Below are 26617 nucleotides of genomic sequence, written 5' to 3'. Positions count from 1 at the left end.
ATATTAAAATCTGGGAGAAATTCACCGAAGCATAAGGGAGCTAGTGCTCGATAAAGATAGTCATGTCAATTTTCATTTCCAGAAAAACTGCACTCCCATAGAGATTACACGTAAACTGGTCAAATTTGACAAAATTACATTTAATCCATTTTTACGAGGTGATGCCGTCATCCAGTCAAAATGTAGTTATTACATTAATGAAAGAGTATTTATTAAGCTACATCATACTGAAATCTGGGTGAAAATTGGCAAAGGATTAGTGCGATACGCTCGAGTGAACTTGAAACTTGATGACGTCATTTTGAAAGTTTACTTTTTTTACTTTATTAAGAAATTTGATATCTTTTCATCATTTTTTCAACATCGCCAACCCATGAAATGATATGTACAACTCATCAGCTTTCAGAATATAAAAAGAAAATGGAGGGTCACCGTCCATCCTGACGAGTAATATCGGATTTAAAATTGGCGGTTTTTTGGCATTGTTGCACTGTATTTCGCCATTGACGCGCGCGCGGAATTTCAACTTTGACGGGCCCGTATGACGTCATATTGAGTCGGATTGACTTGAAACTTGGTAGAAATATTCGTTGACATTTCAGGCATCCGATAAGTGTAAAAAAACGGGAAATTTCTATTGCATATGAGCTGTGCGTGCGTATATGTGCGCGCGCGTACGCGTCCGTCCAATTTTTTTTAATTTTTCAAAAAATGCTCCAAATGGTCTGAAACGTATGCAAAATAATTTGGAGTTCGATTAGAGCATACAAATATTTCAACGCGCGCGTACGCGCACGTTTTAACAATGCGATGAATTTTGAAAACATGAGTAGAATTCCCTTGAATTGAAATTTACGTGACGTAAATTTCATTGAAAAATTCCATTCCATTAATGAGATATGATTGAAAATGTGTTTTCATATAATGACGTCATAGTGACGTCACGGTCGACTGATCACTACGATTTTACTTGACCCGTCGTCTTTGGGACATGATACATATATGGTATAATTTTGACATTGATAGGAAGAGGACTTTCTGAGCTAACTGATACACAAATTTTGTCCAGAAATAAAGAAGAAGAAGAAGGAAAACAAAGAATCAGTACAGATACAGAAGGTGATCCGAGAGGATACTCGGATCACCTAACTAGAGATTGTAATTTGTCATTACTGACAAATTAAGGTGATCCGATTTTTTTTTTCATCAATGATTCGAGACCTGATCGCAATAGGCATGACCATACAGGTTTCGTCTGTTGTTAAAAACGTTGGCCGTGTGATGTTTGAATTCTCGTTTAGAAAAGGGAGTCATATCTGCCATCTTTGGTACCAAATTCCGTATACACTAGATAACGAAGATACAACAACAAATACATACGACCTTTGACCCACCTTTACACTCCCAAGATGGCATCTGAGGAAAAAGTGGTTATTTTGTGAAATGATTCTTGCGACATCGTCTATACGTGTGCAAAATATGGGAAAGATAGGACAGGTATTCGCCAAGATACAAGATGAAACATTTATGACCTTTGACCCTAATTTACATACCCAAGATGTTGTCCGATCAAGTAGTTGTTATTTTATGAAATAATGTACGTGACATGAACTAAACATGTGCAGAATATGGGGGTGATAGGGCGTGTTTTTCTTGAGTTATTGCAAAGAAAGTTGCAGAAAGAAAGAAATATCTCAATACATAGAAGATAAGCTTTAATTTCAACCAAGTTTTTTATCGTGATCCCGACATCCTATGAAATAACAAAATGAAATAGCGCAAAGTCTCAGCTACAACATATTAAAATCTGGGAGAAATTTACCGAAGGGTATGTGAGCTAGTGCTCGATAAAGACAATCATGTCAATTTTCACATTTAAAAAAATTCCCTCCCATAGAGATAACACGTCATAACGAAGAAACAAAAAGAAGTACATATGACCTTTGACCTCAATTTGCACAGACAAGATGGCATCTGAGTAAAAAGTGGTTATTTTGTGAAATGATCCTTGTAACATGGTCTTTGCGTTTGCAAAATATGGGAAAGATAAGACATGTATTCACTAAGATATAGGATGAAACACTTATGACCTTTGACCCTAATTTACATACCCAAGATGGTGTCCGATCAAGTAGTTGCTATTTTATGAAATAATGTACGTGACATGAACTAAACATGTGCAAAATATAGAAGTGATAGGGCGTGTTTTTCTTGAGTTATTGCAAAGAAAGTTGCAGAAAGAAAGAAATATCTCAATACATCGAAGATAAGCCTGAATTTCAACCAAAATTTTTGACGTGATCCCGACATCGTATGAAAAAACGAAGGGCACACTTACGGTAGCGTAAAGTCTCAACTACAACATATCGAAATCTGGGAGAAATTTACCGAAGGGTAAGTGAGCTAGTGCTCGATAAAGATAGTCATGTCAATTTTCATTTCCAGAAAAACTGCACTCCCATAGAGATAACACGTAAACTGGTCAAATTTAACAAGGTTACTTTCAATCCATTTTTACGAGGTGATACCGTTATTCAATCAAAATGTTGTAATTTTATGTTTGAAAGAATATTAAATAAGCTACAACATACTGAAATCTGGATGAAAATTGACAAAGGACTAGTGAGATACGCTCAAATAAACTTGAAATTTGATGACGTCATTTTGAAAATTTACTTTTTTTACTTTATTAAGAAATTTGCTATCTTTTAATCATTTTGTCAGCATTGCCACCCCATGAAATGACATGTACAACTCATCAGGTTTTAAAATATGTAAAGAAAATGGGGGGTCACCGTCCATCCTGACGAGTAAAATCGAATTTAAAACTAGAGATTGTAATTTGTCATTACTGACAAATTAAGGTGATCCGATTTTTTTTTAATCAATGATTCGAGGTCTGATTGCAATAGGCATGACCATACAGGTTTCATCTGTGTTTAGAGACATTGGCCGTGTGATGTTTGGATTCTCATTTAAAAAAGGGAGTCATATCTGTCATCTTTGGTACCAAATTCTGTATACACTAGATAACGAAGATTCAGCAACAAATACATAATTTAGGCATGACCATACAGGTTTCATGTGTGTTTAGGGACATTCGCCGTGTGATATTTGGAATCTCATTTACAAAAGCGAGTCAGACCTGCCATCTTTGGTACCAAATTCCGTATACACTGTAACGAAGATACAGAATGAAGTATATTTGACCATTGACCCCACTTTGCACAGCCAGGATGGCATCTAAGCAAAAAGTGGTTATTTCGTAAAATGATTCTTGTAACATGGTCTTTGCGTGTGCAAAATATGGAAGAGATAGGACATGTATTCACTAAGATACAGAATGAAACATTTATGACCTTTGACCCTAATTTACATACCCAAGATGGTGTCTGACTAAGAAGTTGTTATTTTATGAAATAATGTACGTGACATGAACTAAACATGTGCAAACGTTGAGGGTGATAGACGCTGTTTTTCTTGAGTTATTGCAAAGAAAGTTGCAGAAAGAAAGACATATCTCAATACATTGAAGATAAGCTTTAATTTCAACCAAGTTTTTTAACGTGATCCCGACATCGTATGAAAAAACGAAGGGTAAAATACGATAGCCCAAAGTCTCAGCTACAACATATTAAGATCTGGGAGCAATTCACCGAAGCATAAGTGAGCTAGTGCTCGAAAAAGATAGTCATGTCAAATTTCATTTGCAGAAAAACTGCACTCCCATAGAGATAACACGTCATAATGAAGATACAGAAAGAAGAATATATGACCTTTGACCCCACTTTGCACAGACATGATGGCATCTGAGCAAAAAGTCGTTATTTTGTGAAATGATTCTTGTAACATGGTCTTTGCGTGTGCAAAATATGGGAGAGATAGGACATGTATTCACCAAGATACAGGATGGAACATTTATGACCTTTGACCCTAATTTACATACCCAAGATGGTGTCCGATCAAGTAATTGTTATGTTATGAAATAATATACGTGACATGAACAAAACATGAGCAAAATATGGGATTAATAGCCATTGTTATTGTTCATCTATTGCACAGAAAGTAGTAGAAAGAAAGAAAAATAAAGAAAAAACTAGAGATTGTAATTTGTCATCACTGACAAATTAAGGTGATCCGATTTTTTTTTAGTCAATGATTCGAGTCCTGATACTGCAAAGTCTCAGCTACAACATATTAAAATCTGAGAGAAATTCACCGAAGCATAAGTAAGATAGTGCTCGATAAAGAGAGTCCTGTCAATTTTCACATCTAAAAAAATTCCCTCCCATAGAGATAACACGTCATAGCGAAGATAGAAAAAGAAGTACATGTGACCTTTGACCCCACTTTGCACAGACAAGATGGCATCTGAGCAAAATGTGGTTATTTTGTGAAATGATCCCTGTAACATGGTCTCTACGTGTGCAAAATATGGGAAAGATAGGATATGTATTCACCAAGATACAGGATGAAACATCTATGACCTTTGACCCTAATTTACATACCCAAGATGGCGTCTGATGAAGTAGTTGTTATTTTATGAAATAATTTTCGTGACATGAACTAAACATGTGCAAAATATGAAGGTGATAGGGGCTGTTTTTCTTGAGTTATTGCAAAGAAAGTTGCAAAAAGAAAGAAATATTTCAATACATCGAAGATAAACTTCAATTTCAACCAAGTTTTTTTCACGTGATCCCGACAACGTATGAAAAAACGAAGGGCACACTCACGATAGCCCTACATCTCAGCTACAACATATTAAAATCTTAGAGAAATTCACCGAAGCATAGGTGAGCTAGTGCTCGATAAAGATAGTCATGTCAATTTTCATTTCCATAAAAATTGCACTCCCATAGAGATTACACGTAAACTGGTCAAATTTGACAAGGTTACCTTCAATCCATTTTTTCGAGGTAATGTCGTCATCAAATCAAAATTGTTTTATTATATTAATGAAAGAGTATTTCATAAGCTACAACATATTGAAATTTGGGTGAAAATTGGCAAAGGATTAGTGAGATACGCTCGAGTAAACTTGAAATTTGATGACGTCATTTTGAAAATTTACTTTTTTTACTTTATTAAGAAATTTGAAATCTTTTAATCATTTTATCAGCATAGCCAGCCCATGAAATGACATGTACAACTCATCAGCTTTCAGAATATGTCAAGAAAATGGCGGGTCACCGTCCATTCTGACGAGTACAATCCGATTTAAAATTGGCGGTTTTTTGGCATAGTTGCACTGTGTATCCCTATTGACGCGCGCGCGGAATTTCAACTTTGACGGGCCCGCATGACGTCATATTGAGTTGGATTGATTTGAAACTTGGTAGAAATATTCCTTGACATTTCAGATATCCGATCTGAGTGAAAAAACGGGAAATTTCTATTGCATATTAGCTGTGCGTGCGTATATGCGCGCACGCGTACGCGTCCGTCCGATTTTTTCAATTTTTCAAAAAATGCTCCAAATGGTCTGAAACGTGTCCAAAAAAATTTTGAGCTCGATTGGAGCATACAAATATTTGAACGCGCGCGTACGCGCACGTTCGAAGAGTACAGATGAATTTTGAGAACATGAGTAGAATCAACTTGATTCGAACTATATGTGAGGTAAATTTCATAGAAAAATTCCATTCCATTAATGAGATATGAATGAGAATGTGTTTTCATATAATGACGTCATAGTGACGTCACTTTCGACTGATCACTATGATTTTATTAGATCTGTCGTCTTTGGGACATGATACATATATGGTATAATTTTGACATTGATAGGATGAGGACTTTCTGAGCTAACCTCTACACAACATTTGAGGAGAAAGAACTTTTTTGTGACAACGGGAAGTTTAACACTAGAGATTGTAATTTGTCATCACTGACAAATTAAGGTGATCCGATTTTTTTTTATCAATGATTCGAGTCCTGATCGCAATAGGCATGACCATACAAGTTTCATCTGTGTTTAGAGACATTGGCCGTGTGATGTTTGCATTCTCATTTAGAAAAGGGAGTCATATCTGCCATCTTTGGTACCAAATTCTGTATACACTGAATAACGAAGATACAGCAATGAATACATATGACCTTTGACCCACCTTTGCACTCCCAAGATTGCATCTGATGAAATAGTGGTTATTTTGTGAAATGATTCTCGCGACATCGTCTATACGTGTGGAAAATATGGGAAAGATAGGACAGGTATTCACTAAGATACAAGATGAAACATTTATGACCTTTGACCCTAATTTACATACCCAAGATGTTGTCCGATCTAGTAGTTGTTATTTTATGAAATAATGTACGAGACATGAACTAAACATGTGCAAAATATGGGGGTGATAGGGCATGTTTTTCTTGAGTTATTGCAAAGAAAGTTGCAGAAAGAAAGAAATATCTCAATACATAGAAGATAAGCTTTAATTTCAACCAATTTTTTATCGTAATTCCGACATCGTATGAAAAAACGAAGGAAATGAAACGATAGCGCAAAGTCTCAGCTACAATATATTAAAATCTGGGAGAAATTCACCGAAGGGTAAGTGAGCTAGTGCTCGATAAAGACAATCATGTCAATTTTCACATTAAAGAAAATTCCCTCCCATAGAGATAACACGTCATAACGAAGATACAAAAAGAAGTACATATGACCTTTGACCTCAATTTGCACAGACAAGATGGCATCTGAGTAAAAAGTGATTATTTTGTGAAATGATCCTTGTAACATGGTCTTTGCGTGTGCAAAATATGGGAAAGATAAAACATGTATTCACTAAGATACAGGGTGAAACACCTATGACCTTTGACCCTAATTTACATACCCAAGATGGTGTCCGATCAAGTAGCTGTTATTTTATGAAATAATTCACGTGACATGAACTAAACATGTGCAAAATATAGAAGTGATAGAGGCCGTTTTTCTTGAGTTATTGCAAAGAAAGTTGCAGAAAGAAAGAAATATCTCAATACATCGAAGATAAGCCTGAATTTCAACCCAATTTTTTGACGTGATTTTGACATCGTATGAAAAAACGAAGGGCACACTTACGGTAGCGTAAAGTCTCAGCTACAACATATTAAAATCTGGGAGAAATTTACCGAAGCTTAAGTGAGCTAGTGCTCGATAAAGATAGTCATGTCAATTTTCATTTCCAGAAAAACTGCACTCCCATAGAGATAACACGTAAACTGGTCAAATTTGACAAGATTACTTTTAATCCATTTTTACGAGGTGATACCGTTATCCAATCAAAATATTGTAATTCTATGTTTGAAAGAACATTAAATAAGCTACATCATACTGAAATCTGGGTGAAAATTGACTAAGGACTAGTGAGATATGCTCGAATGAACTTGAAATTTGATGACGTCATTTTGAAAATTTACTTTTTTTACTTTATTAAGAAATTTGATATCTTTTAATCATTTTGTCAGCATTGCCACCCCATGAAATGACATGTACAACTCATCAGCTTTCAAAATATGTACAGAAAATGGGGGGTCACCGTCCATCCTGACGAGTAAAATCGGATTTAAAATTGGCAGTTTTTTGGCATAGTTGCACTGTATATCGCCATTGACGCGCGCGCGGAATTTCAACTTTGACGGGCCCGTATGACGTCATATTGAGTCGGATTGATTTGAAACTTGGTATAAATATTCCTTAACATTTCAGACATCCGATCAAAGTGAAAAAACTGGAAATTTCAATTGCACATGAGCTGTGCGTGCGTATATGCGCGCGCGCGTACGCGTCCGTCCGATTTTTTCAATTTTTCAAAAAATGCTCCAAATGGTCTGAAACGTGTGCAAAAAAATTTTGAGCTCGATTGGAGCATACAAATATTTCAACGCGCGCGTACGCGCACGTTTTAAGAGAAAATATGAATTTTGAGAACATGAGTAGAATGCGCATAATTTGAAATATATGTGACGTAAATTTCATTGAAAAATTTCATTCCATTAATGAGATATGATTGAGAATGTGTTTTCATATAATGACGTCATAGTGACGTCACGGTCCACTGATCACAATGATACATTAGATTTGTCGTCTTTGGGACATGATGCATACATGGTATAATTTTGAAATTGATAGGCAGCGGACTTTCTGAGCTAACCTCTGCACAACTTTTGCGGAGAAATAAAGAAAGAAAGAAGAAGAAAGAATCCGTACAGATACAGAAGGTGATCCGAAGGATACTCGGATCACCTAACTAGAGATTGTTGGCATAGTTGCACTGTATATCGCCATTGACGCGCGCGCAGAATTTCAACTTTGACGGGCCCGTATGACGTCATATTGGGTCGCATTGATTTGAAACTTGGTATAAAATATTCCTTAACATTTCAGACATCCGATCAAAGTGAAAAAACTGGAAATTTCAATTGCACATGAGCTGTGCGTGCGTATATGCGACAAATATTTCAACGCGCGCGTACGCGCACGTTTTAAGAGAAAATATGAATTTTGAGAACATGAGTAGAATGCGCATAATTTGAAATATATGTGACGTAAATTTCATTGAAAAATTTCATTCCATTAATGAGATATGATTGAGAATGTGTTTTCATATAATGACGTCATAGTGACGTCACGGTCGACTGATCACAATGATACATTAGATTTTTCGTCTTTGGGACATGATGCATACATGGTATAATTTTGAAATTGATAGGCAGCGGACTTTCTGAGCCAACCTCTGCACAACTTTTGCGGAGAAATAAAGAAACAAAGAAGAAGAAAGAATCCGTACAGATACAGGTGATCCGAAGGATACTCGGATCACCTAAAAATCGGATCACCTTAATTTGTCATCAATGACTTACAATCTCTAGACAAGGTTAGCTCAGAAAGTAAGGTGATCCGATTTTTTTTTAGGTGATCCGAGTATCCTCTCGGATCACCTATTGTATCTGTACGGATTCTTTCTTCTTCTTTCTTTCTTTATTTCTCCCCAAAAGTTGTGCAGAGGTTAGCTCAGAAAGTACTATGCCTATCAAGTTCAAACTTACACCATGTATGTATCGTGTCCCAAAGACGGCAATCGAACTAAAATCAAAGTGATCAGTCGACCGTGACGTCACTATGACGTCATTATATGAAAACACATTCTCAATCATATCTCATTAATGGAATGAAGTTTTTCAATGAAATTTACGTCACATATATTTCAAGTTAAGTGGATTCTATTCATATTCTCAAAATTCATTTTTATCTCAAAACGCGCGCGTACGCGCGCGTTGAAATATTTGTATGCTCAAATCGAGCTCAAATTTTTTTTGCACACGTTTCAGACCATTTGGAGCATTTTTTGAAAAATTGAAAAAATCGGACGGACGCGTACGCGCGCGCGCATATACGCACGCACAGCTCATATGCAATAGAAATTTTCAGTTTTTTCACACGGATCGGATGTCCACAATGTCAAGGAATATTTCTATCAAGTTTCAAGTCGATCCGACTCAATATGACATCATACGGGCCCGTCAAATTCAAAATTCCGCGCGTGCGTCAATGGGGATACACTGTGCAACTATGCCAAAAAACCGCCAATTTTAAATCGGATTTTACTCGTCAGGATGGACGGTGACCTCCCATTTTTTTGACATATTCTGAAAGCTGATGAGTTGTACATGTCATGTCATGGGTTGGCGATGTTGACAAAATGATTAAAAGATATCAAATTTCTTAATAAAGTAAAAAAAGTAAATTTTCAAAATGACGTCATCAAATTTCAAGTTTACTCGAGCGTATCTCACTTATCCTTTGCCAATTTTCACCCAAATTTCAATATATTGTAGCTTATAAAATGTTCTTTCATAAATATAAAAACATAATTTTGGTTGGATGACGGCATCACCTCGTACAAATGGATTGAAAGTAACCTTGTCAAATTTGACCAGTTTACGTGTTATCTTTATGGGAGAGCAGTTTTTCTGGCAGTGAAAATTGACATGACTATCTTTGTCGAGTACTAGCTCACTTATGCTTCGGTGAATTTTCCCCAGATTTTAGTATGTTGTAGCTGAGACTTCGGGCTATCGTAAGTGTGCCCTCCATTTTTTCATACGACGTCGTCATCACGTCGATAAACTTGGTTGAAAAATGGCACGTGGCTTCGATGCAGCGTCATTTTGCTTAATACACAGGGCCTATGGAGCATGAAATAGGTCATTGCATAGCGCATCCGACTCGTAATCCTAAGGTCCCTGGTTCGAGGCTCACCCCTGCCAATATATTTTTTAATTTTTTAAATACTTTTTTTTCTTCTTTTTCTTTAGTTAGTCTTAATCTCCCTTCATAACTTTATCTTTTTCTGATTTTTTTATGCTTCTCCTTCAAATTTCTATAAAATAACATATTTTTTTCTTTATTTTTCTTTCTTTTTACTACTTTCTGTGCGATAGATGTACAACAACAATGGCTATTGATCCCACATTTTGCACATGTGTAGTTCATGTCACGTACATTATTTCATAAAATAACAACTACTTGATCAGACGTCATCTTGGGTATGTAAATTAGGGTCAAAGGTCATAGATGTTTCATCCTGTATCTTGGTGAATACATGTCCTATCTTTCCCATATTTTGCACACGTAAAAGCCATGTTACAAGGATCATTTCACAAAATAACCACTTTTTGCTCAGATGCCATCTTGTCTGTGCAAATTGGGGTCAAATGTCATATGTACTTCTTTCTGTATCTTCGTTATGACGTGTTATCTCTATGGGACGGAATTTTTTAAATGTGAAAATTGACATGATAGTCTTTATCGAGCACTAGCTCACTTACCCTTCGGTGAATTTCTCCCAGATATTAACAGGTTGTAACTGAGTCTTTTGGCTATCGTAAGTGTGCCCTTCGTTTTTTCATACGATATCGGGATCACGTAAAAAAAAACTTGGTTGAAATTAAAGTTTATCTTCGATGTATTGAAATATTTCTTTCTTTTTGCAACTTTATGTGCGATAACTCAAGAAAAACATACCCTATCACCACCATATTTTGCACATGTTTAGTTCATGTCACGAACATTATTTCATGAAATAACAACTACTTGATTGGACAATATCGTGGGTATGTAAATAAGGGTCAAAGGTCATAAATGTTGCATTTTGTATCTTGGTGAATACATGTCCTATCTTTGCCATATTTTGCACACGTATATAGGCGATGTCGCAAGAATCATTTCACAAAATAACCACTTTTTCCTCAGATGCCATCTTGGGAGTGTAAAGGTGGGTCAAAGGTCATATGTATTCGTTGCTGTATCTTCGTTATTCAGTCTATACAGAATTTGGTACCAAAGATGGCAGATATGACTCCCTTTTCTAAACGAGAATTCAAACATCACACGGCCAACGTTTTTAACAACAGACGAAACCTGTATGGTCATGCCTATTGCGATCAGGACTCGAATCATTGAAAAAAAAAATCGGATCACCTTAATTTGTCAGTGATGACAAATTACAATCTCTAGTTTTTCAATGAAATTTACGTCACATATATTTAAAGTTATGCGCATTCTACTCATGTTCTCAAAATTCATATTTTCTCTTAAAACGTGCGCGTACGCGCGCGTTGAAATATTTGTATGCTCCAATCGAGCTCAAAATTTTTTTGCACACGTTTCAGACCATTTGGAGCATTTTTTGAAAAATTGAAAAAATCGGACGGACGCGTACGCGCGCGCGCATATACGCACGCACAGCTCATATGCAATTGAAATTTCCAGTTTTTTCACTTTGATCGCATGTCTGAAATGTCAAGGAATATTTATACCACGTTTCAAGTCAATCCGACTCAATATGACGTCATACGGGGCCGTCAAAGTTGAAATTCCGCGCGCGCGTCAATGGCGATATACAGTGCAACTATGCCAAAAAACTGCCAATTTTAAATCCGATTTTACTCGTCAGGATGGACGGTGACCCCCCATTTTCTTTACATATATTGAAAGCTGATGAGTTGTACATGTCATTTCATGGGTAGGCAATGCTGACAAAATGATTAAAAGATATCAAATTTCTTAATAAAGTAAAAAAAGTAAATTTTCAAAATGACGTCATCAAATTACAAGTTTACTCGAGCGTATCTCACTTATCCTCTGCCAATTTTCTCCCATATTTCAGTATATTGTAGCTTATGAAATGTTCTTTCATTAATGTAAAAACAACATTTTGATTGGATGACGTCATCGCCTCGTAAAAATGGATTGAATGTATCCTTGTAGAATTTGACCAGTTTACGTGTTATCTCTATGGGAGAGCAGTTTTTCTGGCAGTGAAAATTGACATGACTCTCTTTTTCGAGCACTAGCTCACTTTTGCTTCGGTGAATTTTTCCCAGATTTTAGTATGTTGTAGCTGAGACTTTGGGCTATCGTGAATGTGCCCTCCATTTTTTCATACGACGTCGGCATCACGTCGAAAAACTTGGTTGAAAATGGCACGTGGCTTCGATGCAGCGTCATTTTGCTTAATACACAGGGCCTATGGAGCATGAAATAGGTCATTGCATAGCGCATCCGACTCGTAATCCTAAGGTCCCTGGTTCGAGGCTCACCCCTGCCAATATTTTTTTTTTTCATTTTTTTAAACACTTTTTTTCTTCTTTTTCTTTAGTTAGTCTTAATCTCCCTTCCTAACTTTATCTTTTTCTGATTTTTTTATGCTTCTCCTTCAAATTTCTATAAAATAACATATTTTTTTCTTTATTTTTCTTTCTTTCTACTACTTTCTGTGCAATAGATGAACAACAACAATGGCTATCAATCCCATATTTTGCACATGTTTAGTTCATGTCACGTACATTATTTCATAAAATAACAACTACTTGATCAGACACCATCTTGGGTATGTAAATTAGGGTCAAAGGTCATAAATGTTTCATCCTGTATCTTGGTGAATACATGTCCTATCTTTCCCATATTTTGCACACACAAAGACCATGTAACAAGGATCATTTCATAAAATAACCACTTTTTACTCAGACGCCATCTTGGGTGTGCAAAGTGAGGTCAAAGGTCATATGTACTTCTTTCTGTATTTTCGTTATGACGTGTTATCTCTATGGGAGGGATTTTTTTTTAATGTGAAAATCGACATGCTTTTCTTAATCGAGCACTAGCTCTCACTTACCCTTCGGTGAATTTCTCCCAGATTTTATGTTGTACCTAAGACTTTGCATTTTGCATCTTGGTGAATACCTGTCCTATCTTTGCCATATTTTGCACACGAATATAGACGATGTCGCAAGAATCATTTCACAAAATAACCACTTTTTCGTCAGATGCCATCTTGGGAGTGTAAAGGTGGGTCAAAGGTCATATGTATTCGTTGCTGTATCTTCGTTATTCAGTGTATACAGAATTGGTACCAAAGATGGCAGATATGACTCCCTTTTCTAAATGAGAATCCAAACCTCACACGGCCAATGTCTCTAAACACAGATGAAACTTGTATTGTCATGCCTATTACGATCAGGACTCGAATCATTGATTAAAAAAAAATCGGATCACCTTAATTTGTCAGTGATGACAAATTACAATCTCTAGTCTTGTGTTTGGGATGATAAAACGATATGGAAAGTGTATTTTCAGCAGTTTTTCTACAACTTTTTTTTTTGTAGAGTAGTGAGATCAGGTATGTCTTAGAGGCCCCTTTTTATTTCCTGATAACCCTTTGCACACTCTTCACTTTCAAGTCTGATTACTTTTGATAATCCCTTCATTGTTGTTGCTCCAGCGGTTTACATCCTGTTTTTGGTCCCATTCATCACACAGCTAGCACGGTTTGGTAGATTAACCACTTGAATAGACCCGGTACAGTATGTCCCAAAAAAAATTACAACGGGACCCCCCCCCCCCCCCCAATGATATCTTTAAAAATAGTGAATCAATCTTAATACAAATTCAGGGTATGGAACTATAACTCATTGCCGACATCTTACAGAAAACCCCATTCGATTTGCTTCAGTGGTCAAAGATAAATGAGGAATTTTGTACAGGATGTCGGGAATCTCTTTTGTCCAATTTCTGTCTATTATTCACGCACTGGAGCATTGAATTGCTGAAATGGGGAAAATCAGACTCATGACATGCTTTACAACAATCTACATTTCTCTGCGACCGCTAAACCAAATTGAATGAGGTTTTCTGCAAAATAGAGCTAAGATGTTATATTTTACGGCCCCGAAGTAGCACTTAGACAGACTGCAGTATGTCCCACAAAAATTACAATCAGATATTCGCATTGGTAACATCCAATATGATTATTTTTTTTTCACTGCTACTTCAGGGTATAAATATAACATCTTAGCTCTATTTTGCAGAAATCCCCATTCGATTTGGTTAAGCGGTCACAGAGAAATGGGGATTGTAGTAAAGCATGTCATGAGTCTGATTCTTCCAAGTTTAGCACTTCGATGATTTTGTGTGTGAACAATAGACAGAACTTGGACAAAAGAGATTCCCGACATCCTCTACAAAATTCCTCATTTCTCTTTGACCACTGAAGCAAATCGAATGGGGTTTTCTGTAAGATGTGGGCAATGAGTTATAGTTTCATACCTTGAATTTGTATTTAGATTGATGCAATATTTTTAAAGATATCATTGCGGTTTTTGGGGGGACATACGGTACTTTAGAGCAATGTTTCTCGCTTCACACTTTTCCAGCGTATGTGCCTTCTTTCCAATAATTAAATAGGTAAGGAGAGTCCATTTCAATTGAGCTATACATAATTTTAAAGCTTAGAGTCTACTCTTTCAGAAACTGCCCTAAACTAAAAATCCATGTATGACGACTTTTTGTTGGTTTTGTGATGCAGAGTCATTTTTTTTTTTATGGGACCTGACACAGAAAGAGTCTGTTTTGATGCTCGTAACAGTTTACCATCTAAATGGTTCTCGTATTCCGTACGAAAATTCAAATGGTACTTTCTTTTTATTTTGATGTTATTGTCATGGAAAACAATTGCCAATTTATCTTATTCAGTTTTATCCTTTCTTTTTTTTTAATATGTGGCAAAAGCCATTTGAGTTGAGCCATATCGGCTGACAAAATGGTTTTAATCATTAATTTCTTCGCGATGTGCATGTCATTTCACGATAATTGCCAAGGTTAGATGCATTCACCTTGTGCGTGGGTGAATTCGCTATTTTCTGCACCGTTTTGTTTTTCTATGATACGGAGTGTCGCATTGCAATCTCTCTATTAGGCGCCGTATATCCCTGAAAGAGAAAATTGATAATGTATCATTATCATTTAGAATTCCCTTTATTGCCATTAATGTTGTTATTCGCTTGGTGTCAATCACGCACTACCGATCACCTCTCGTTTTGACGGAGCACACAGCGCAGTGAATCAGTATAGCTGCAGCTGAAAACTCATAACATTCATCAGCGTCATCATTAAAGGCATAACTCACCATTTGCAGATGAAAAAACAACAACCCAGCATTAGTACTTCAAAATCATTTTAAAATGTGACTTAGGGATAGAAACAACCAATGTAGGAATTTGAATTTGTATGATCAATGTTAAATATTGTTAAGTATTCAAATGTGAGTAATAGTTATTAATGAAAATTTCCATTACACTAAACCGTCTACAGTTACGGTTTATTGAAGAAAAATAGTGATATCTCCTTATATTTTGGGTTTCATTGTAAAATTCTTATATGGTAGGATGTTTTGTGTCACATCTGACCTACATAGTATGCATCATGTATGATATCTTAAGAACATTTTGATTCACTGCTTCCAAAGGTAAACAGGACCTTCAATACTACAATAGTTTTATCCCCTATAAAAAAAGAAAATAAATAAGAAGCAAACTTGTTGCTCTTACGTATAATCATCATAACAAATACGAGCTCCTTCCGACAATGTACATTTTTAATGTACGTAACCAGTAAATACTAGTAATCTATTTCCTCTGGATGGACGTTGCAGCAATTTCCTGTGGAAGTAAGCCCCGTCAATATACATCAATATTGAAGACTGCACCGTGCACTTGTCGCCGAAGCGATCTTTGAAAACCAATTTGTAAATGAATTGTGTGTACGAAGATGGGATGCCAAGACCCTGCTCAGTCTTTCCACGGCAGTCGGTAGTAGCTGGTGGTATATATCCATGCTTTCAGGAATCGGTTACTGGTCTCAACCAGCGCGACCAGTTTTAAAAATCCCCAAAGACAACGAACACTTCAGTAGACCCTTCGATCCGTGTCAGATTTATTTTTTTTCCTCTCTCTCTGAGATCATGGTAAAAAGGGTTAGGGAGGAACTTGATGGAGGGCTGACCCCCCCCCCCCCCCACTTTACAGAGATCGAATGTTTGCACCCCCACTTTTTTGCATGAAATATGTTAGTTTGGAGCGAAATAGCTTAAAAAAAGGAGTTTGTTCTTGGTTTTGTTTTTGTTTGTTTTTTGCTTGTCAGGCGCCTTTCAGCGGAAGATCACACCTGAAGACTTTTTTTGATGCTGTTTTTTTTTTCTAGCTTGAAAGAGGGTTTTGACACGCCCCCCCCCCCCCCTTCGAAAACTCAGCATCTCCCTTCATAAAGGGCTAATGAAATACAACAATGGTAATATGGATATCCATTTCTTTGTAATGATGTAGTTAAAAAAAAAGATTTTAGCAATTGTCTTTCTAAATTTTCTTGATTTATGTCAATTAAAGGAATCATCCCCAGGGGCATCGTTCTCTTGAAAGGAAACCAAAACCCAAGGAGCACTGGACTGAGAGAAAAACAGCAACATTAGTAGGAAACATCAGTGAACGTTTTAGGAAAATCGGACAATCGATGCGAAAGTTATGAATTGTTAAAGTTTTGGTGTTGGAACCGCATGAGGAGATTATAAGAGATGGTGACGTATAGGTGGACAACTTGATACTGACACATTCCCTTGCTTTTTGAAAGCGATTAGCTAAGTTCTCTTTCATTTTGCTAGAAAATTGATTTTTTTTTTTTTTTGGTGGAATTCCCTCAATATTTTTAGTACATTAACGACGTTTTTTTGTTATTTACTTTGCTATTGCGTTGACACACTTTTAGGCATTCAAACCGAAACAAATCAAGTAGAGTTAAATCAACTTTTTGATAATCGAGTTTGGATTGTTGGCACAACGTTAAATTTTTATATGAAAATATCAAATACAATATAAAATTTAAATAAACACGTAACTTTTAGCTTTGCATCTCCGGATTCCGGGCTCGGATCCCCCCCCCCCCCCCCCCCCTCAGAAGTTGATGCAGCGCCGGGGCGGCGTCCGGTAGACCGCAGATCATCGGCAGGTTCGGCCCTCAGGTAGCCACGTACCGGTAGTCGCCCCACATAACAGTCCCACTCGCCGACGTCGATTCAAGCCTCGTGGATAATGACTGGAACCCGTGTCGATGTGTACGATGTGTAAACCAAAATGTTTCTCAACTTAATATTCCCTACCGTCAGTACTTATACACAGCGTACCAAAATCATTTAACACATGTAAAGAAGAAAGAGTGTGTGTGGTGGGATCAAATCTTTTAGTTTATAGAGAATACCGATGACCCTAGATATTGAAGAAACAATTTTTTAAATATGTATTTCCAATTATCATGGGTGATACAAATTGTTATATCTATAGAAACAACAAATCTCCGCATAAAAGCGAATGAAAGCAGATAAATAGCATTTACGGATTTTATTATCTTAATAGTACGAAACGCACCAGAGTTACTGGCGTAAAACTGTACACGGGATTGGGTGGGGGGGGGGGGAGTGGGGGGGAGTAGGGGGGGGGGTCGCCGATAGTCACCATATCACTTACAATCACGATTACAAGCCCATGACCGGACCGGCTCAACCGTCGGGGTTATGGGAGGAGTTTGGTGGAAGGCTGACCCCCCCCCCCCCTTCCCTCCACACACACTTTACAAGGATCGAATGTTTGCATCCCCCACTTTTTTTTATTGCATGAAATATAATTAGGTGGTAGGGGAGTACACCGTAGCAGCAAAAATACGAGGACTTTGTTTTTGTTTTTGTTTGGGTTTTGTTTGTCAGCCGACTTTCAGTGGAAAATCACACCTCAAAAATATGAAGACTTTTTAATGTTGTTTCTCTTTTCTTTTGTTTAATGACGTATATGTGACCCTGCACCTCAAAACAAACAAAAAGTCGCCAGACCTGAATTTTTTAGTTAAGACCATATTCTGAAAGAGCAGACTTTGAGCTTTAAAATGATGTCATATGGACTCTCCTAACCTGTCTAAATATAGGAAAGAAAGTACAAACTCAGGAAAAGTGTGAAGTGAGAAAAGAGGCTCTGAAGTACAGTGTCTATTCAAGCGCTTAATCTTTACCAAACCGTGCTGGCTGTGCGATGAATGGGACAAAAAACAGGAAGTAAGCCACCAGTGTAACAACAATGAAGGGATTATCAAAATAAACTGAAATTAAGCATGCCACATTATCACATTCTGTCCATAATTAAGGCCAACTTTCAAAGCAGTAGCACTATCTTTTCAAAAGTTATTAGAGTTGAAAGTTAAGAGTGTGGACACGGATTTTCAGAAATGAAAAAGGGATTCTAAAGACACACCTAATCACACTATTCTACCCAAAATGTTCGAGATAAACTGCTAAAAAACACACGTTCCTGCTCGTTTTATGATACCAAATTTTCGCATAATGTAAACGAAGACCCGCTCTTTAAGAAAATATGAAAAAGTCAAGTTCGGCTAGGTTGACCCATTTCACTTATTTTCAGTCCTCACGCAAAATCAGTGTGTGCGACTTTATGTTCGTTTTGAGGTGCATGGTCACATATGTAGACAACTTACAAAGGAAATATGAAGGGAATTCCACAAAAAATCATTTTTTATGACAATTACACCTTCCATCAACTTGCTACTGAAATATGTCAAGGGTAGCAATTATTCCCCTTGCTTTCTTAAGACATTTAGCCAAGTACTCTTTCATTATGCTAGAACAGTGAATTTTTGTGGAATTCCCTTTATATTTTCTTTATAATATATTGTTGTTTTCACATGCGGTCATAATCTCTAGTAGTTTCCTCATCCAGCGGTTTCAACAACCAAACTGTAAAGATTGTGCATCACAAAACGAACAAAAAGTCGCACCCCTTGATTTCACGTGAGGACTCAAAAAAGGTTAAACGGGTCAACCAAGTGAATATATTACGTTTTTCATATCTTCTGAAAGCGTTACCCTTCTTCTACATTATTCTTATGTTTGGGATCATAAAATGATATGGAAAGTGCATTTTCAGCAGTTTTTCTACAACTTTTTTTTTGTAGAGTAGTGAGATCAGGTATGTCTTAGAGGCCCCTTTTTTTATTTCCTGATAACTCTTTGCACACTCTTCACTTTCATGTCTGATTACTTTTAAAGGAATAATGCTACTGCAGCTTTGAACGTTGGCATTAATCATTTGAGTATCTGAATATAAGAACGACCCAAGTCCATGGAAGGCCATTTCGAGTAAGCTTAGAAAAAACTTCATATCTTTTTTATTTGTCCAATTATATTCTATTTAACTGTGATGGGAAGGCAACATTGTATATACAAATTAGAACATATATTATTATGACAATCAACATTTATATTAATTGTGGAGAGGCCATTTTGTGTGATGGACTTGGGTCGTTCTTTGAATCATATGGACTTGGGTCGTTCTTTGATTCATATACATGATATTCTGCTATAGAGATGAGAGAAGGATGAGAGAGGGCGCTATAATATGAATGTAAGAATGACCCAAGTCCTTCATTCTTACATTCATATAAGCTTTAACTCATTCATTTCAGGCACTTCCGGGGGTAATTAGGATTTATCATTTATACACAAGATGAGTCCATGCATAAGCTACAATTTCCCATGTCAAACTGAATTTGGCCAAAAATTGGACTTGGGTCGTTCTTATATTCAGGTCTTCATTTACAGAGTGTGTTAAAAGAGCAATCCATGCTCAACTTAACCTAATCTAATAATCCCTTCATTGCTGTTGCTCCAGCGGTTTACATCCTGTTTTTGGTCCCATTCTTATCGCACAGCTAGCACGGTTTGGTAGATTAACCACTTGAATAGACCCGGTACATTAGTTTAAATAGGTAAGGAGAGTCCATTTCAATTGAGCTATACATAATTTTAAAGCTTAGAGTCTACTCTTTCAGAAACTGCCCTAAACTAAAAATCCATGTATGACGACTTTTTGTTGGTTTTGTGATGCAGAGTCATTTTTTTTTTTTATTGGGACCTGACACAGAAAGAGTCTGTTTTGATGCTCGTAACATTTTACCATCTACTAGTAAATGAGTCCAGACAGACCTTCCAGTGGAATTTATGAGCGCCATCACTTCATAAATTCGCTCCTGAGTCAAATCATGGGCCACTTCACGTTTTAAAACGACATACCATAAAGGATTATTGAATAATTGAAGCATAAAAGGAAACTATATGCTTGAAATTTTAAGTGTCTCAAAATTGTCCACCAATCGAAGTCTTTCATACTGAAAGCTCCATTGCCATTTTCTGTACTCCTTGTGAACAGGAAGCAACCTGGAAAATGACCGATGCTCTTTGTGGGCTTTGAATAAGTCAGGAAGTCATCAACATTGGCCAAAAAATAGAAACCGTTTCTACAAAAACAACAGAATTCCCTGTTACTGGCAAGTAAAGTATTTGCTTCATGAAGTCTTTGTGTTCACTCTCTGGATAGATGCTATCTAGACTGCTAATCCTCACTTTGAAAATTGGTAGTGTAAGTGTTTTGTTATATTGAAATCACAGTGAGCATTGCATACAATATGATAACCATAAAACATTCAATTGAAAACACGGATGTAGATGCATTTAAATTTTAATCAACGGTGACGTTTTCATTACAAGAAAGGCCTCTTGATATCAAATGATCAATTCAACATCATAAACTGTCGCGTAGCTTTGGTTGGCTTTAATTATCAAAGTTAAGATAATTAGAATAAATCGGTCTTTTACATCATCATACAACTTCAAACCACATGAAGTGTAACGACGTTAAAGTTGTGACGATGGCCAACACGATAAGCGTGTATACCATAAAACGGAGTGGCTATTTATAAACCATTTGAATTCTACCTTTGAAAGACCCCATGAATTGTGCTCTCCAATTAAAACTCATAGCTCAACTTAACCACAAACATTTTCGTTCTCAATACCAGTATTTCCATGCGTTTCGATTTTTTGTTGTTGTAATTAAACAACATTGTTTATTGTGACTCTCCATCAACATCATCATCAGCATCATCATCATCATCATTATCAAAACAACCAAACACACACAATAGTTTTCTGTTAGAATCAATATTAATCAATGTTATACATACGCAAATTGGAGTTTACAATTGGAAATGACTGTTAAAAATGACTCGAACTCGGGTCTCAAACACATCTGAATATATCTCACACAAAGTTTCCCTTATAATCGAAGTAAGAAAACTTTCATCGTATTATTTGCAAACTATCAATAACTTTACTAATACACTGTACTGTTTCTTTCATGGCTTCATCGACCGTTTTACATACTAAATTCTTATCAATTGCAGATCAATCCTGATATCCCATTCAAGTTTATCAAAGATATCCTGAAAACAAGCGACAAATGCACACAAATTCTAACGGACATTTTCAGTAACACTTTGTAGAGACGCAATCTAGGGAACGTATTGAAGTGAGATATACTTCTGACAGCATTTTTTTTTAGATAAGTCTACTCTGTTTTTTTCCCCTTCTAGCAAACTAACTACCAAAACAACGTTAGCTCTCCATGGCCCGAATTCACGAAGGTGGTACAAATGAAACCATGGTCTAAACCATGGACAAAAAGCATGGAGTGCCAAGTGTCGCATGGAATATTTCGTTACGAAATTGGTCATTTCGTCAACAAAATGACCGTTTCGTTAACGAAATTATCATTTCGTGGACGAAATGTTCATTTAATCACAAAATGGTGTCATTTCGTTACAAAATAATCATTTCATCGACGAAATGGGTGATTTCGTTACGAAATATTCTGTGCGACACTTGGCGCTCGATGGTTTTTGTCCATGGTTTAAACCATGGTTTCAATTGTACCACCTTCGTGAATTCGGGCCTATGCGTGCCACATTAATTCCTGTCCATAGGTGTGTGTGTGTGTGTGTGTGTCATTTGTGCACATTCAACTTATTGACACAGAATGGGTGTCATACGTCATAACAAAGCGATATACCTTGCCCAGTTCTCTGTAATTACCTTTGACGGTTGTTTGACCCAACGTACAACAACCCATTGCCAATTAAATTGCATCCACTATTGGTGTTCTGTAAGCTTAGCCAGTATTGATGAAGTTAATCATTCTCATGATGTACGTTATTCACTGAAGATTACAAGTACTACTGCTGTGGTGGCCTGCCAGCGGGAATACGAAAACGCAAAATCAAACAAAGAAAAGACACACACGCACCAAAAAATAATGATAAGGTGCCATTACTGTGAATAGGATAGTTTAAGTGACTACTAATAGCATGACCCAAGGTATGCACAGCGCGATAAAGTTATTGTTGTAAGATGTTTGATAACATACTGAATAGGAAAATAAAGAAAGAAATTTCGAAACACGGAATAATTCTGTCATTCTATTGAAAATTATCATGAGGCAATAGGCATTGGCATTGTTTATGCACTATCATATTTCCTCCACTGAATAACATGGACGTTTTTAATGAATGTCATAATATAGTGGCAGATAAGATCTTCCACATTCCTTTTTCACATCATTTCGAGGCACCTCTGTTCATAAAGTAAGTCCACTGTCCTGTTCCCAGACATACACCTTTCGTTGTGGAGAGGACCCGTACTTGTACATGTTCCTTCCTGCGAGGGCAACTACAGGACAGAGTGATGGGACTTCTCCGTAGCGGCGATGAGGTCGGATAGCCGGCGGTGATTCGTCGTCGATCCGTTTCGCTGGAACTTCTCCGAACCCCACTTAGAGCGATCGCTTCTAGAACTCATTGACATGGACTCCAGCTGCGTGTGCGACGTCCCTCGTCTTTCGTGTGTCTTCGTCCCAGCCCAGTCGGGGTCGTACTCAACGCCGGGCAAACAGCGGAACACCGCCTTGAATCCATTACGAAATTTCGTGTTCATCCAGCAGTAGATAAAAGGGTTGACGAAACAATTGGACATGGAGAGTAAGTGGCAGGACAGGAAGATGAGCTTGATGTAGCGAAAATAGAGAATCGAAGAATGCATGTCTTGGATGAGATTGAAAGTGTGGAGGGGCAAGTAGCACAGCGCGAAGATGAGTACGACAGTCGCGAACATCTTGACAAGCTGGAGGTGCAAAAATGGATATGAAATGAAAATTAGTAATCGTCGAGGATTAACTGAACGGATGGTTTGATGAAAGATACCTTTTTTTTTTCTGCTGTGCACGATTTCGTATCATCTTGATTGATATCATAAGCATAGATGTAAACAAGTCACTTTGAAGTGGGGCATATTAGCTCCGTCATGAGTACCTTGGAAACAATTTCTAAAAGATATCCTGGACTGTGGGAACCATTTTGATTGTCATTGTGGTGACTTATATTGAAGATACATTTTAAAGAATCTTATCGTGTGATTATTATGGACAGAATGACAACGACGAAACATTATAAAAGTTAATAAGTCGAAAGCAATATATGGAAAGATTATAACCACATAATTATTATATCTTGAGATATGTAGCCGTTTTTCTAAAAAGGGAGACAGTGAGAGAGAAAGTGAGACACGGTTGCCAGCCGTGATCTGTCATCAAAAACATGAAATGTATGGCTATTGAATTTGTATTTTGGTAAGAAGTTAAAACCATCAATATTAAGGAATGGTGCATAGAAAGAACACCACCCAAACGAACTTTATGATACTTCGTAGTCAACAAAATTACCTTTGTCTTTGATTCACTCAACTTCTTGTCACGTGTAGCCTGCACCTCACCGGGGTTCTCCTCCCCCAGATCTTCAGTCCGAGGCAAATGTAGACGACGGCAAGGATTCCTAGAGGGAGAAGGTATTGGATGACAAGTCCCATCCAGGAATAGTGCCTCGTGAAGCTCCAACTGGAATCCGTGCAGTACGACGCGGAAGCATCAAACGCAACGCTCGCGTAGATTAGCATCGGCATCGCGAAGGCACCCGCGAAAATCCAGATGGAAAGTGCGATGATGATCGTCTGTCCCGCGGTCATGCGCGGTCGAAGGGGGTACATGATGGCCACAAAACGATCCAGGCTGATCGCGATCAATGTAAAAATACTCACTGACACCGAAAGGCTCTGGATGAAGGAGGTAATTTTGCACATAGCACTTCCAAATGGCCAGGTTATGTATAGGGTGGAGTAGAGTGTTAAATTTACGCACACAACAGCCATCAGAATGTCCCCGACCGCCAGATTCACGATGAAGTAGTTCGTTACAGTGCGCATACGGGCGTGGCCCAAAACGATGTAACAGACGACCACATTTCCGCCAACACCAAGAATACTGACAGCTGCGTAAATGATAATAATGAACACTTGCAACCAAGGGGGCTCCTTGAAGTAACCATCGGCTTGCTCCATTTGAGACAACGGTGTCAGTGTCACGGTAATATCTGTGGTCTCGTTTTGTGCAAAGTACGCCATCTCCGTGTATTCTCCCCGTAGGAACTACGTTTTTATGTTTATGTCTATTTTTCCCCTTTCGAATAAGCCTGTCCAGAATCGTCTTCTGAATTTCCAGTAGGACCGTGCTGACATCAAGTTAATCCCAGACTACTGAATCTGGTGAAGAGACACACGTTTGCTTGCTCTCTTGAATAATCCCTGCTGGTCGTTATCCGCGGATGTTCTACCTTGCAAAGGTTGACTTCAGCCTGTAGGAATGCGGAAGAGAATGGAAAACAGACATAACTCAAGATCTCAAAACATTAATGTGAGAAGAGTTCTTACTTCAGACTACTGAGCCATTAAATGCAAGAGAAAATCCAATGTATCCATTAGGGAGAGTGCGCTTCAACGAGGTGATAGCTGAGATTATACAACAAGTGACAAGGCCTACAATTTGTCGGTCCTTCTTACAGAATTAGAACACCACTAACGGCATTCCTGCACCGCTGGCTATTTGCTGAGTTTCGTATTACAAGATAATAGGATTTCTGTCGGCGAAAGAGAGGACAGGTTAGGGATCTTGTAACTTGCGACTTAAATGGATGAAAATAAAAACGCTGTTAATGCTTCAAATTTCTATGCATAAATACACAATCAGTTTCCTGCAGTAGCATCTGAAAAAAAAAGAAAGAAAATAGGTTGACAATATCTTGAGACCGCTTGAGATGTAATGTCTAATGGTACTGGATAGCGTCACCAAATTCTGAGGTAGATTTGGGATGACGAGTTCTATTGATGTAACCTGTAACGTGAAAGCCACGTGTGTATTACATTATCATTACTATAAATGATATCAAAAAAGCAGTGATGCCAACCATATTCCTGGTTTCTGTTTACAGATTGACAAACATTGCAATGCATTTAACAGAAAAGAAAATGTTTCAAATGTTTATCCGTCCGAATTTTAAAAACATATATAGCTAAGGGGCAAAAACAGCAACAATATTGTGACTGATGCCCGAGAGAGACGGTCGGAATAGACACTTAAGTGATAAATGTTATTCTCTGTCATAAAAAATTATACCTCACTCATTTATGAGGTTACTAAAACATTCATTGTAGACTACATAGCACAGGTTTAATCTAAACTGCATGTTGTGCGCTTTGGATGTTGCGGGAAATACTTTGAAGTTACATATGCCACTCTTTGAAATACTGATTATTGAGGCTTGTTGGGGTGCATGTTCCCCATCCTTACTATACATGATGATTTAATATCACATTCACGAAGTTAAACAAGCACATTTAGACTTTCAGCGATTGTCTGGTCGGGTATCCATCACATTAGTTGTTTTACGAATATCTTGGATCTAGATTTTTATGTTTATGACAATAGAATAAATCAGTCGTCCCATTAATCTAATATCACATGACATGGTGTCCCGTTGACAAAATCATGGGCAAAATATAAAGCAAAACAAAACTGGATAATGTAGGACACACTTTTTTTTTACGAAACAGATGGACCCTGTGCCCCAAGGCGTTGCAAGTACGGGAACGAAATCAATCAATCTTAAAATTGAAATCATTCAACTGTTTCTCGCAAGTCCTCTCAACGTTTCCCATCCCTGATCGATGGAAATTATTCCCGAATACCTTCCGGCCACACATTTGCCAGTTTAATAAAAGACAACACGAGACGAGGACCGGATTATTTTTCTTTCTATTTCTGAATGAGTGCAGACAGACGTCGAGAATTATTAAATGCATTTTGGGAGAATGTGGCTGTGGAGGCATAAATGTAGATGTAGATTGCACCGCATGAAGTTATTTGTTTCGCGCTGGACCTTGTAATCATTGCATCGCAGTTTGCAGAGTAAAGGCACAAAATATTCCATGATATACTGGCGTTACTTATACACTTCATCATTGATAATAGACCC

At 37.3% G+C, this 26617-nt stretch overlaps 1 protein-coding gene across 1 annotated transcript; it reads right to left on the bottom strand.

Moving 5' to 3' along the window:
• Positions 1 to 22928: 22928 nt before the first annotated feature.
• Positions 22929 to 24710, bottom strand: LOC139714848 (RYamide receptor-like). Its single transcript, XM_071626496.1, is given in 3 exon segments — positions 22929 to 23378; positions 23977 to 24032; positions 24035 to 24710. Coding segments are annotated over 3 exon segments (1182 nt in total).
• Between the last annotated feature and the right edge of the window lie 1907 nt (positions 24711 to 26617).

The sequence above is a fragment of the Diadema antillarum genome, unplaced genomic scaffold (assembly GCF_040938485.1).
Source record: "Diadema antillarum isolate AM-2024a unplaced genomic scaffold, OU_Dant_1.0 seq00002469_RagTag, whole genome shotgun sequence".
In the NCBI taxonomy this organism is placed as follows: Eukaryota; Metazoa; Echinodermata; class Echinoidea; order Diadematoida; family Diadematidae; genus Diadema; species Diadema antillarum.
The sequence above is the reverse complement of the archived record's forward strand: the minus strand, read 5'-3'. Positions and strand labels throughout refer to the sequence as shown.